The sequence below is a fragment of the Cnephaeus nilssonii genome (assembly GCF_951640355.1).
Source record: "Cnephaeus nilssonii genome assembly, chromosome: 16".
Classification (NCBI taxonomy): domain Eukaryota; kingdom Metazoa; phylum Chordata; class Mammalia; order Chiroptera; family Vespertilionidae; genus Cnephaeus; species Cnephaeus nilssonii.
In genome coordinates this window covers 25475262-25490524 of record NC_137087.1, presented here as the reverse complement: position 1 = coordinate 25490524, position 15263 = coordinate 25475262, and the positions used below count along the sequence as shown (strand labels likewise).

General features: G+C 37.0%; 1 protein-coding gene across 1 annotated transcript in view; it reads left to right on the top strand.

The window, feature by feature from the left end:
- REEP3 (receptor accessory protein 3) overlaps positions 1 to 15263 on the top strand; it is an 82827-nt gene that overhangs the window by 54931 nt on the left and 12633 nt on the right. Inside the window, exons 3-6 of the mRNA XM_079793553.1 lie at positions 2610 to 2686; positions 5272 to 5392; positions 5566 to 5679; positions 12698 to 12845. Coding sequence (XP_079649679.1) covers positions 2610 to 2686; positions 5272 to 5392; positions 5566 to 5679; positions 12698 to 12845 — 460 coding nt within the window. The remainder of the gene's footprint in view (positions 1 to 2609; positions 2687 to 5271; positions 5393 to 5565; positions 5680 to 12697; positions 12846 to 15263) is intronic.

Here is a 15263-nt window from a genome sequence, read left to right as displayed (position 1 = left end):
TATTGGTGTTTTCTGCTGTTCTAAATAATATTTTATCGTCATATATTTTTAGTTGTGCTTATAATTTGGTGACTTGCCCTTTTCTTTTCTCTTCTTTTTTTAACCTTGACTTATTTCTGTTTTTCCTTTGGGCAAAACCTTAAACAGTAGGCTGAACAGCCTTGAGGTATAGTTTTAATAAAAGCTTTGCTGAGTAATCATTTGGTATAAAATCCCGACCAAATCCATTAGTGGAAAAAGGAAGTAATATCTTTTCAAGGTTAACTTTCTTTGTGGTCGCTCCCATGAATAACACACACACACACACACACACACACACACACACACACACACACTGAATTCATTTAACTATTGCTTGGGTTCAACTATATTTGAGATCCATATTTCTTATAAGGAGAACAAAAATCCCATAAGGTTAAGAGAGCATGTTGTCAAAGAATTTACCTATTAAAGATAAGTTAAAACCATGGAGTTTTGCTTATGTAAAATTATAGCCAATCCCCCAGGAAAATGTCCAGGAATATCCCATTGATTAGATAATTTGTTGATGTTTTTTAACTAAAAAGGCATACCCTTTTTCTTCTTTTTATCCTCTTTTAAAAATGTTGACATTATTAAATAGTCTCACAACCTAAGTACATGTTTTGCTTTTTTGGAGATAAACTTTATATATTTTAAAGCAGTAATTTATTTTGTGGGTTTTAAAATTAATTTGATAATTTAATTTGAAAACTAAATAAGCACTTGACTACACTGAAGCAAGGGTGTTTTTGAAATCTATGGGGTGTGTAGCAGCTGTAAATCCAAGAACTAGTCTTTCAGGGCATACCACCAGTTACTGTCTATGCAATCCCTTTCGCCTTTACTCAGGTCTATTAACAGGCAAATTAAGACTCTCCTTGGGTTGGGGCATCCATGGGGAGGGGTGTGGGATGGGAATGGGGGGATGAGGACAAATATGTGACACCTTAATCAATAAAGAAATTAAAAAAAAAAAGACTCTCCTTGGAGTATTATTTATTACTAGTGACCTGGTGCACGGATTCATGCACATTGAAAGGAAATTAATTAGAAGGTGGCTGGTGGGGCGGGACTGGGTAGACATCCCTGGAGCCAACCTCCCAAGGCCAGCCACACCTGGGGTGGCGCCGTGACTTGAAGGGCATCTGCGGAGTGAGCAGAGTCCCTCCAGCAGGTGGGGTCCCTGGGCCTGGCCTATGGGGATCGGGCCGAAACTGGCTCCCCGACATCACCCAAGGGGTCCTGGAGTGCGAGAGGGCACTCTGCAAAGTTGCTGTCGTACAGGGTGTGAAATGCAAACACAAGTGTGCAATAAACCAGATTCAGGGCAACAGTGCCCCAGCAACTACATAACTCATGGCCAAAGGTGGAATCGCATGGCCCTGCAAGGAATCGGGCTCCCTCCTCTCTGGTTTTGGGGTGCGTCACCCAAGAACCGCCACTGCCAAATCACTGCAGCTCAGCGGCTCCTGCGTTGAGCCTCTGCTCCCTGGTAGTCAGTGAATGTCATAGCTACTGGTCAGACGGACACTTAGCATATTAGCCTTTTATATATAGATAGATTCTTTTCCAGTTGGATGATCACAATCATAATGATGGTTGTGAAATTGTGAAATAATGAATAACAAGCATTGACTTAAATAATATATGTTTCTCAAATAATATGTTTCATAGAAAGTTTAGGAAAGAAAGAATTTAATTTAAGCCTCCACCTTCCCAGGAAAGATGGTGCTAATATTCTCTGAGATCCCTGTGCAGAGTATAGGAGAGGGAGAGAACTGAAAAAAAATTGGTTCAGACACCATCATTTTTTGGCTGTGTCCTCGTATGGTGGAAGGGGAGAGAGCTCTCTGGGGATCCTCTTAGGACACTAATTCTTGAGGACTCTACCCTCATGACCTAATCACCTCCCAATAGCTCCACCTCCTAATACACATTTGGGATTAGTATTTTAACATGAATTTGGGGGCGGGGGGACACAAACATTCAGTCTTTTGTAACTATCATTGTGGTAAATGGATTAGAAGAAAGAAATGGATGTATGAGCTGTAACAGGTTTATATGTAGGGAAAGAAGACACTAACCTTAGACTTTCAAAATGAGTGATTAGCATTGTGCATATAACAAATCCAGAATTGTTCTTTGGTTTCTGAAAAGTTTCTATATATGGAAAATATAGGAATGCAAAACTTAAAAAACTGGTACAGATTAAATGTGGTCTACCATATTATTTATATAATAATTAAATAACTAATAGTCTTCCAAAAGAAGGATTATAGATAAGATCTTTTACTTTCCTTTAGTTAAGAGAAATATATCTTATTTTTCTAATTCTTTCATTCAGATCCCTATATTACATTGTATCAGGCCCAGAGATGTGTTATTCTTTGGTTCTTGTATCCCAGGACTGCTGATACAGTGATGTGAGGAGCTCAAACATGAAACCTGTTGAAAATTAAACCATTGCCTTCTGCATTTGATCCAACATACTATATATTTAGAAATGTATATATATGAGATATACATAATTATTCAGAGTTACAAATAATTTTACTCTATTATTTCATAAGTATTTTTATTATCTGCAGGTTCGATGGATGATGTACTGGATTGTTTTTGCTCTATACACTGTGATTGAAACAGTAGCAGATCAGACAGTTGCTTGGTAAGTTCTAGTATTGAGAAAGGACCAGACTATAGACTTGTTATCAGGTGTCCTGAGTTCTGATCCTGCTTTTGCTGTTAACTAAGTGAATTTGATCAAGTCACCTAATTATCCAGTATCTCGTGTTCTTGATCTGGTTTCCCCATAAGAACATTACTTTCCTCACAGTCTCTCTGAAATAAAGGCAGCTCATTCTTCTCCCAGGCCACTCCCTGCCCATCCCCCACACATCTCCCAGGATCTGGAATAGAGAAATTGGTTCTCATTCTTTTTTTCCACACTGATGTCTTCAGGCTATTTTTCTTTATCACTTCCTAAAAGACTCCTCTTTTGACACCCACAGCACTCCCTCCCCATCCTTAAAACTCTCATCTACATTCAAACTGGATGGCATCCATGGGGACACCCATTGACCTCCAACTCTATTCCAAACCTCTGAGATAAAATTAAAGCATGTTTATATCCTCAAGGATTTAACATTTTACTGAGGAGCAAATACTTAATGGGACAACTTGAATCTCCTTGTGCTGTATTTCAGTAGTGCATTTCTATCTAAACCTTGACATCACGTGGAAAAGTCCTCCTTTCAGAATCTGTAAACTTACTGCCTTGCCAGTATCTTCAGCTGCCCTTGCTGCGCTAATCTTCAGCCTAAATAAGCCCAATTGTCTTTACTTCTTTCCCAGGCTACTAAATGAGATGAAAAAATGAATCAGTTGCTCATATAGGTATCAATTTGAACTTCATTATTCCTTTTAGTTGCTTTTGGTCAGTTGCTATTTCCAATTCCCTCTTATATCTGTTTCAGACATTTACTGTTCTCTCCTTAAACGGTCTTTCTGACTTTGCTATTCTCATCATATTCTCACGGCACATTAGGTCACATTGGATTGCTAGAAAAAAATTGAAGTCATCAGACTTAAATGTTCTTAGCATCCTGCCCTTATTTACTATGAATTTCTCTGTACTGCATCTTCATCCATCTTTCTCTTCCTTTCTCTGTCCCATAGCTCATTCATTTACCTGGCATGTTTTTGGTATAGGGGTTTGGGAGAGGGTTTTCTGTTTATTTGTTTTTAAATGTCCAAACACAGATTCCAAATCTTAGTTCTTTTTGTAAAGACTTCTCATTGTTTTATGATTGCAAATATAGCATAGATTATTAAAAAACTAGCCCTGGCCAGGTGGTTCACTTGGTTGGAGCTTCATATACCAAAAGGTTGCTGGCTCAATTCCCAGTCAGGGCACATGGTCAGGCGCATACAGGAAGCAACCAAGCGGTGTTTCTCTCTCTCTCTCTCTCTCTCTCTCTCTCTCTCTCTCTCTCTCTCTCTTTCTCCCCCCCTCTCCTCCCTCCCCCCCCCTTCCCTCCTCTCCCTCTCAAAAAACAACAAACAAAAAAAACTCCTCAGGTGCGGAATAAAAAAAAAAATACACAAACAATGTAGGGAGCATTTACCACAAACAATGAAACCAGAAATTCCTCTATGATTGCAGCATCGCAGGGACCTTCTGCTGGCATTCCTCACTGCGCGATACCCATCTGCCTCCTCAGAAGAGTCCAGGTTTTTCAGTCATCGTGTATCTTCATGACCACAGGATGTTGATTCCCTCATGCTATATTAGTTAACTTGCTGTGGCAGCAAGTAACCCTAAAAGCATAAGAAGTTAGAAAAACAAACATTTATTTCTTGTTCACACTACATGAGGGCAGATGGTTGCTGCTGCTTTGCTGGACTTGACTATTTCAAGTGTCTCTTCTTTATGGGACCTAGGCTGAAGAAGCACTTGTCACAGCAGAAAGCAAACATTTAAAGCAAGAAAGAAGGTGGGGGTGTTGGGATGGGGAGTCAAAGGGCATCTAAAACTTCTCCTTGCACGTGACTTGTCACACTCATTCTGTTTGCAAAAGCAAGTCACATGGTTAAGCCCACTGTCACTGCTTGGGGACGTGTACTCAGCCTACAGGGAAGGCATTGCAAAGTCTCATGAAGAGGGCCATGGGCCAGATCTAACCCTAACTCTCAGTCTACTACAACGGTAATTCCGTTTATTTTGCAAGTGAACAGTTTAGGTTTGCAAAGTGCTGGAATTCTGGCCAAATGAGATGGGAGGGGAAGTTTTCTGGGAGTTCTGAGAATGAGAAGATGTGTGTATGGGCTAACATTGTGCACGTGTGGCCTATAAATATACGTCCTTATGATTGGAGGTATATCAGGAACTGCCATGGCCTTTGGGCGCTGCAGACAGAGCGGGGATACCTTACTGCCTGGTTAAATGCTGTCACTGCCCTCTGGGCTGCCACACTCAGTTGGCAGCTTCCCTGTGCTTGCTTACACTGAAGAATCCTCACCAGAAGGTGTGAATCTCTGTGGGGATCAGGTTGCTCTTTCCTCAACTGATATCTATATTTATCTAAATTAGTTTGTCATTCAAACACAGGTGTTTCTTCGATCTCTCAGTTTTACATGTGAAAATTTAACATAGTGACTGAACTTTTTAAGAAGTTTTTTGTTACTTGTTCATTATCTGGAGTTTATTTTCATAGGCTTTTTGTTGTTGTTCTTCAAATTTTTTCTTGTTAGGTTCCCCCTGTACTATGAACTTAAGATTGCTTTTGTCATATGGCTGCTCTCTCCCTATACCAAAGGAGCAAGTTTAATATATAGAAAATTCCTTCATCCACTTCTTTCTTCAAAGGAAAGGGTAAGATATTTAAATTATTGCCATAAATCATTTGTTAGAAATATATATCATCAAATGCTTTATGCTATAAAAATTGTGAAATGATTATATTATTGGGGAGTCCTATTTTTTTGCTTCTGGACACTATACTTAAATATAATTAATATCTATGTGGTTTGGGTTTTTTCCCCCAGGAGATTGATGATTATATTGTACAAGCAAAGGAACGAGGCTATGAGACGATGGTAAACTTTGGACGGCAAGGTTTAAACTTGGCAGCTACTGCTGCGGTTACTGCAGCAGTGAAGGTAATTTCTTATTTACAATGTTTGTTCAAGGCACATTAAGTCAATGGATAAAGTAGGGTGGCTCTTTATTTCAGATCAGTATAAAATGTTGGCATAATTTTGCTTTCTATTTATTTTTTTAATACTGGGAAAAACAAGCATGTAATGTTACAAGCATGTTCTGTAACTAAATATTTTGAAACTCTTAACCGATCACAAAATGAGAGCTAGTTAATAAATAAACCAGAAAATGTCATTTTGTCATAACCTTCCTACTTTAAAATGTCATTTTGTCATAACTTTCCTACTTTAAAAACTTAAAATAGTTTGAGTAAATCACCTTTAGTAAAGATGACCATTCTTTCTTTCCTTGTCTTTGGCATTCTCTCTCTCGGTGGCAATATCTTGATAGGATTTCTGGCTTACTTCTGCACCCCTACTTCAATCAATTTGAGGTAACTGATTATTCAAAATAAGGCATGGAAAAAAATCTGTTCTTAAAACTTGAAATTTTACTTAGCCACTACTAATGTCATGTGTTGTGTTTTGCAAGCCAAGTTATCAAATGAATGCCTTCTGTGAAAACTTGCATTGTGGCTTTTGGACTCCTTTGCATGTAGTAATTAGTGTGGTTTATTTTAAATGTGATAGCATAATTGATTTTGGTGTGCAGTGTATGGAGAGAAAACAGGCTTCAAACCCCAAAAATGCTGAGTGTGACTAAACCGTCAGCAATTTACTTAACTTCTGTATTCCTTAGTGGCTTCATGTATAAAACAGGGATAATATACCCATCTGTGAGAGCATGTATAAAAGCACAGTGCTTATCAAAATATAGTAGGAACCCAATAAACATAAATATGTATCTATCAAAATTCAAGGGAAAATTTGAGCTTGTTGCTATTAAGTTAAATTGAGACTAAATAGTATTCTAAGCTTTTGAGTTAGGCTTTTTCAACTTAGTTATCTTGAACTAAAACATCAATGCTGTGGAAATAAATATTCTGGTTAAGTGGTGATTTTATATAATAGCAGTGGTGAAGGGATGTAAAATGTCAAATGGGCCTTCTCTTTTCAGGGTGATCTTTGGCTGAAGTGTCATAATTAATAGGATTAACAGGATGAAAAGTTGACATTATATATTAAAAGTGTTACATTGATAATTAGGCGGAAACATTATACAACAGTATACATGTAAGACAAGTCTGTTATTAATTACTAGAGGCCCAGTGCACGAAATTCGTGCACAGGGGTCGGGGGTGGAGGGGTCCCTCAGCCCGACCTGCACCCTCTCCAAAGGCCCGCTCCCTGTGGTTCTCTGCTGTCTGCGGGCCCGCTTGGCTGCTCCCAGGTCGCCTTGGCGACAGCCAAGCAGGCCCTGCTCTCAGCGGCCACCCCCGGGACTGGAGGACTCCAGCAGGGCATACCAAAATAGCAATATTTCCAGCTTGTTTAAAGATTATTTTTTCTTTTAGAAGAAGTACATTTGCTTTTTATTTCTTGCTTAATGAAAATGCATTCCTGGTTCCCATATCTAATAAAAAAAGTCACCCAGGAGATCCACCACTCAACAACTAGAAATTGTTATCTCACAGAAATACCTCTCTGTAGAAATTCTATAAAAGCAATTGTATACCTATATTTCTGTCTTTCTTCTTTGTGATTCATTGTTTGTTTTTATTTATATATTTAAAGCCTTAAAACCATTTCCTCCCTTCAAAGGCAAGAAACAGAGAGCATAAAATCATCTAAGTGACCACTTAGGTAAACCGTTATCCCATAATTCGAATTCATTATGGAACTTGCCCTTTTTGTTTGTGATTTCATGATCCTTTTGTTATCAAGATCACTGTCTGTGAGGTAGCCCTTGCCATTCTCAGTGTGATCACAGCAAGGTTGGCTTCAACCATCCTGGATTTTATTCATTAGAAATATTCATTAAACATGCTGAACATAACATCACAGTAACACTATTTGTCTCGAGTTGTACTGTGCCTATTTTAAAGTAGGTGAAATTAATTTCATCTCTGGAGATGTCAAAGAAAGACATCATGATGGAAGAATCACTGAACCAGACAATTCATACCAAGGAATAAATTGAAACTGAAATAAGAAAATAGGTCAAGTTTGAGGAGAAACTGCAAGAAAGCCAGGAGTAAGATTTGAGAATTGTTTAAAAATTTTACAACATATAGTTTGTTAAAATATATCTTTTAGGCTAAAAATATTTGGACTCTTGGTGTGACCTTTTAATATTGGTAATGCCCCTGACTAGGTTTCCTGGGTTGAACCACCTGAGCCTGTTAGAGATTAAAATAGGAATCTAACAGAGCATTTATTACACCATAAAGCAATTTTCTGAAAATGTTCCTCAGTTCTATGACCTCATTACCAGGCATCTGTTCACAAGGTCAGTGTACGAGTTTATTTTGGCTGAGCAAAGCATAAACATATGAAGGACCTTCAAGGATTTTGCTGAGGGTGTTCAGTATTCCGTAGATTTTCACATGAAAAATGCAGGTGGCTTTTGTACAGATGAACAGCACTACTGCCGGATGAAGGACAAGTTAATAAGACTGATAGTCACATTAACCATCTCTTAGAATTTTCTCTGGCAGCCTTTGGTAAATTATTTAGCAGATATTATTTTCAAAAAATCGATTATCACAGAAATTAGAGCCTTACAGGTAAACTTGATGAACTCTAATTGACTTCAAGTGTTCATGATTAGGTCAGAGATCCTGACATTTTGCTGTCTGTTTTAGTGGCTTTCAGTTTGTGAAAAGATTTGAGGATATTCAGCTACTTATTAGCTATTTTAAAAAGAAAGCAGTTGTTCAGACAATGGGGGAAAATGGCCTTGCTGTTTCCCTATTGTCTAGGAAGCAGAATGTTATAATGAACATGGAATTCTATAGTAGTCAACTTATCTGCCATTTTTAGCCCTGAGGCTGCCACAAATTACCATGAGATTTTGGGGCAAATCATCTGCACTCATCTCTTTCAGTATAAATTTTCTTACCTGTAAAAACAGAGGGGTGAAACTTGACTTCTAAAAACTCTTATATCTCTAAGAGTGTTTCTCAAGGGGGTTGATTTTGCCTTCCAAGGGACATCTGGCAATGTCTGGAGACATTTTGGGTTGTCACAACTGAGGGAGGGGATGCTACTCCTAGCATCCAAGGGGTGTAGAGATCAGGGTGGATACTTCATATCTTACACCACACAGGATAGTTTCCCTACAACAAAAAATTATCCAACCCAAAAGAGCAATAGTGCTGAAGCTGAGAAAGTATGATGAATCAGATAAAGCTAAAAGGATATATAAATATGTATAGGTAGTTTTGGTGGTGGATTAAAAATAATTTTTCTTTTGTATGTTTTTCTGTTATAAATGTTCTTTGATAAATATGTTTTTTCATCTTAAAACCACTAAAATGTATTATTCACGTAATGCAAATACAGTCAATTCTATACTAGACTTGATCAGATTAATTGTTGAATGTCCATAGGGAAAAGAGATTTCCCTAAAACCTGGGAACTTGCCTTCTCTGCATTACAGTGTAGTATGTCAAGGATAACAGAAACAGAGCTTACTGGCTATTCATTGTTGAACGGTATGGTAAGAATTGTTCTGTAAAAGATTGTTGTAAGCTTATAAAGCATTATTGAAATTTTTAATATGCATCTCATTACAATTAAAATTTCACTGATACCATCCATGACTAATTTTGCAATATTAAAGAAATTGTTGAAAAAAATCACTCATCCCATCTGCCCAAACATTATCCTGTTCATCTTTTGCATATTTTCCCTACTTATAACCATACTTTTACTTGTAATCATACTATGCATATGATTTTGAAATCTGAGGTAATGGGGAAGTATTTCCACTTATTTCATTACAAACATAATTTCTTTCTTAATGGACTTTTTGTGCTAAAGACGTAAAAATTAGAGGGAATAGGTCTGCATGTAGGTGTGATTATTTTATAATTAGAGTTTTCCCTGGATACTTAAAATTTATATAATGTTTTCTGAGTTCACAATACTGCATTAATTTTCTCTTTCCATATTAACTCTATTCTGGGCCCAGTGGAAAATACGATTTTTTGAAGTGATAATGGCTGTTGAAGTGTTGGGGGTCCTCAAAGGTGGTGTACAGCCTCTATTTGCTTTTCCTGGCCTTTTTTGAAACTTTGAAGAGATTGATAATAATTAGGGCTATAGGGTTGGTTACTCTAGAGCAGTGGATCTCCACCTTTCTAATGCCGCGACCCTTTAATACAGTTCCTCATGTTGTGGGGACCCCCAACCATAAAATTATTTTCGTTGCTGCTTCATAACTGTAATTTTGCTACTGTTATGAATCGTAATGTAAATATCTGTGTTTTCCGATGGTCTTAGGCTCTACAGCAGCTAGTAGGGTCGCGTAAGACCATCGGAAAACACAGATATTTACATTACGATTCATAACAGTAGCAAAATTACAGTTATGAAGCAGCAACGAAAATAATTTTATGGTTGGGGGTCACCACAACATGAGGAACTGTATTAAAGGGTCGCGGCATTAGAAAGGTTGAGAACCACTGCTCTAGAGCTACATTAAAATCTTTGCTGTAAGTACATCACCTAGATACCTCAGGTTTGGTCCTTGCTCACCTTTAATTTAAACTTGAAACAAGCCTCTGATGGATGGTATAATCTACCCATGTAGATACCCATGGCAATACTTGTAGTTTGCTACTGAATCTCTGCATAAAAACACCAGTGTTTATGTTTAAACAAGCTCCTATCTTTGGAGAACTCAAGCAATCAAAAGTAATAATAAAAAAAAAAAAAAAACCCTGGCCGGGTAGCTCAGTTGGTTAGTGTCCTCCTGATAAGCCAAGGTTGCAGGTTCGATCCCCGGTCAGGGCACATACAACAATCAATCAATGAATGCATAAATAAGTGGAACAACAAATACGTTTTCTCTCTCTCTCTCTCTCTCTCTCTCTCTCTCTCTCTCTCTTTCTCTCTCTCTCTCTCTCTCTCTCTCTCTCTACCTCTAGCCTTTTTATTTTTAAGAGTAATGAAAAAAGAAAAGGCATAAAAAGAATAGTTTAATTATTACCAGCTCAGTATCTCAGTATCAGAACCATACCAGGTACATTAGGAAAATTGAAGAAGCCTAAGGTTTATTCATCTATCTAGTTTCTTAAAATCTTGTTTTGGAGGCAAAATATATACAGCACAACAGAACTAACAATAATGTGTGAGTTCATTTGTGGTTAGTAATTAGTTGATTATACTAATTACTTATACTAAGTGATTAGTTGATTATACCCAAAGATACCAAAGTTTGTGGACGTTATAAAGCTAGACTGATTCAGTGGCACTTTGACTCATTTGCAAGCTGAGATGTAGTTTCTTGAGTAGGAGGGCTTGTTTGGGCATTATAACCAGCCCTGAAAATTGCACCTGAGTCAAGTAGAGGGTAACATGGATGTGTATCCCTTTATCATTTGTTTGGCAGAAGGTAAAAAGTCAAGAATTTCTAAGAGAGGGCACAGAAATACAAAGACAAGACAAAGACATTGACATTTCTGAGAAAACCAGGCATCTGTTTCAGAGAGCACTGGTCACTTTCTTTTAGTATCTGTCTGAAACCCTCAGTCACCGATATCTGAAGTAAGTAAATGACATCTGATAAGGAGGAAGAAAGAATAATGAATTAAACCATGCCAAGAATGTTTTAAAAAATGCGTGGAACCCAGTTACTTTTATTGAAGATATAGACCCTGTAATTAAATAATTCCTTTTCATAACTCAAAAAATTATGGCAGAACTGCAAAGCTTAAGTCGGGTACGGCATTTGATTTTAACATCATACATCACTAACTCAGAGTAGCTGAATCAAGACCATTTCCTTCAGGATAAAATACATGTTCGCAGTAACGTTCAAATGTTCATAGTGCCATACCTAGGCTTTGAAATTTAGAGACAAACCATTATGGACAAATTTCTATGATAACTTTATAACTAGAGGCAGTCATAAATTGACATGTGTTAGAAGGAGAAAGAAGTGTAAAAATCCACCAGAAGAATATTTTTAATTCAGCTATACATAAGAAATGAGTCATCTATGTGCTATGCAAATTTTCAAAGTGAGTAAATTTAGAAATCTCTTTTTCTCTTTCCAAAGCTTTATACTTTGAGGGGAAATCTGGTTATGTCGGAAAGGTTCAGAAATGTCCTTTCCGAGCCGTGCAATGATGTAATAATTGAACTTTCTGCAGTGGCGGAAATGTCCTGCGTCTGCATTATCGAATACAGTAGCCACTAGCTACATGTGGCTGCTGAGCCTGTGAAAGGTGCAATTAAGGGCCTAGATTTTTAGTTTACTTAATTTTAGTTTATTTAAGTTTAAATATCCACATGTGTTCAGTGTCTACCATATTGTTAACATGGCAAAATCAAATTGCATAGTAGTAGATATGCCTTGCCAGAAAGTGAATTCATTAACTGAATGTCATTTTGTATCCAAGATTCTTAGGCTCTTAAATTTTTTTTTTACCCTGTTCTGGGCAGAGACATTACCACTTCTGACTTAGTTTAGCTCACAATAGTACCTCTCTTACTTTAAAAATTTCTTCTAAATCATAAACGTAAGCTCCAAATGCTAGTTATAAGAGAGAGCAAAATTATTGGTGCGGTTTACTCTGAGGGTAAGCTCATTATATGTTTCTTACATTTTAAAATTAAATATAAAGGTGAAATGTTTGGGATGGAATGTGCTGGTATCTATAGTTCACTTTGAAGTGCATTCAAAAATTGTTGGATGGGTGGATAAATGATAGATATGTGATAAAGAAAATAAAGCAAAATGCAAGTGATTATGGGTGTTCACTCTCTAATAATTTCAACTTTCCTGAAAGTTTCATGATAAAATGAATAAGCTTCATGATCAAGTGTTGGGGGACATGTCCAATGTAAACATATTAAACATTTTGAACTGTACTTTCCCTTCTTGGATCTGTCGCTCTCTGTTCTCTAGAGCCAAGGAGCGATCACTGAACGACTGCGGAGTTTCAGCATGCACGACCTGACAGCCATCCCAGGGGAGGAGCCCGTGAGGCAGAGACCATTCCAGCCTCCACCAGAAACAAAAAAGAGAAGTAAAGCAGCCTCCAGTGAATCGGCAGGTGTGCTTCTTTGTTTTAATGTATCATCCTTTCACAATGTGATTTTGAGTCAAGTTGGGTAGTAAGATAATCCCTGGTAGCTCTGAATCAGGGTAGACAAAATTTCCTCTTAAGCTTATATTTTTGAGTTTTACACTTTACTGTAGTTAGTGCATGCCTTTTGTTGACTCTGGAGATTATCCATCTAAGAAAGTAGCGGTAGCCTTTTGTGCTGCCATGAATGTTTAGAAGCCCTGGGTGTGGTTACCCCCACTTCCCCGCCATCAGTACTAGTTCTGACCTGTGATCAATACTCTTTCTCCTCAAACTATAGTGACATCTAAGGAGTTTCATAGTTAAACATTCTTTACTTTTAAGTACTCTGAACAAATAAGGATATTGACTCACAAGATAAAAGGCTTTAAGTGGGTGACAAAAGATGACTCAATTTGAAAACAGGATTACTCCAATGGAAAATGTGTTGAAATTACATGTATTTCTAGTTCAAGAACTAACTTGTAGGCATATTTTAATGTAAGCTATGAGCATGTCATAGTTGACATATCCAAAACTTCACTAAAAAATGTTATATTACACATAAATAAAAAGACATAGTTCCTTAGTCAATTTATCACATATAAGAAAGTTTTAGTTCAAGGCTCAGCTGAGAACTAAGATCTTCAGGACCACTTATTACTGTATTATTAAGTCCATAAACTACAGGACTACTTGATGATCTTGTTTTTTTAGGAGATTTCTTTTGAGGAAGATTAAAAATTATCCTTTATAATTGAAACCAATTTGGCTCTGGCCAGTTGGTTAGATCATCGTTCCAATATGCCAAGATTGTGGGTTCAATCACCGGTCAGGGCACATACAAGAATCAACCTAGTGCAAAAATAAGTGGAACGACAAATCGATGTTTCTCTCTCTCTCTCTCTCTCTCTCTCTCTCTCTCTCTCTCTCTCTCCCCTTTGCTTTCCCCCCTCACTCTCCCGTCCTTTCCCTGTCTAAAATCATAAATAAATATTTTAAAAATAATTAAACTGGTTTGAAAATAAAATACCTATCTCTTCTTATAGAGGAAAATAGTGAACTTTCTTCTGAGTTCTTAGAATGAATAACTTTACAAAGTTGGTGACTAATATCTGAGAGATAGTAATTAGGTTTGGCCATTGATTAAGGTTGTAATATCTTTAAGAGTGAGGAACCATTGAACTTTGAACCATCATTCTTAATACATAAATAATGTAAAAGTAGTTTCCAATATAGGCTTTTTCTTAATATGCCCCTAAAAATTAGACATGCTGATTTTTTTGTTGTTGTTATTAATCATCCTCACCCAAGGACATTTTCCCATTGATTTTTAGAGAGAGGGAAAGACAGAGATAAACATCCATGTAAGAGAAACATATCGATTGGTTGCCTCCTGTATGAGCCCCGACCAGGGCCTGGACCGGGGAGGAGTTTTCAACCAAGATACATGCCCTTGACCAGAATCGAACCCAGGACCCTGGTCTATCCACGGGAGCCAAACCGGTTAGGGCCCGATTTTAATTATGGGGTCTGCTGTATTATTTAGCTGATTTGGACCAATTCTCTGAGACTTTTATCAGCAATTTATTCATAATTTTATCTTAGAATTAGTAAAGAATTATATTCCAATTCTTTAAATAAAAATGGGATTATATATAGGAAAATCCTTAACACTATTTTTATGGTATTCATCTATTAAATTTAAAATGGTGTGACTAAAATATTTTAAGATAGTGAGGTGCTATTTAGTTTTTTTATTAAAGTTCAAACCATGAAGTTGAACTAGCTGAAGATTTATAAAAATATGAAGTAAATGGTAGCAGTGCTAAAAAAGTACTTGTTTGGTGATTAGATTAAAATTTTAATATGCATTACTTGCCCAACTTTCCTACAGAATAGTGTATATGATGATTTTTCTTCCCTAAGGAAAAAAATTAACCAAAACTTCCTCTCTTGACAATATTCCTAATAAAGTAGTATAGTTCCAGGAGAGGAATCGGGGAAGAGAAGATAGTAATAGATAATCGGGAGAGATATAAGTCTGGATTTACATGGAAGTTTATCAAATGAGAAAGGTGGCTTTTCAGATTGGTGTGAGAAAGGCAGATTAAAAAGTGGTGTTAGGATAACTGATAGGCTTAGAAGGCGGAAGAGGGAATGAAGTTATACCTCTACCTCAAACCTTTGATCAAAATAAATTCTGAAAAGATTAAGACTGAAATGTAAGAAATTAAGTAATATACTAGGATATTCCTATGTATATTTTGATACCCCTAGGATATATCAAGCTTCTTAAGCATGACATTGAAACCAGAAAACATAAGGGAAAAGTTTGAGAGATTTTTTACCAGATTGGGGGAAGGGGACAGGGGAAGAGAAGAACCCTTACAAGCCAATTATTGG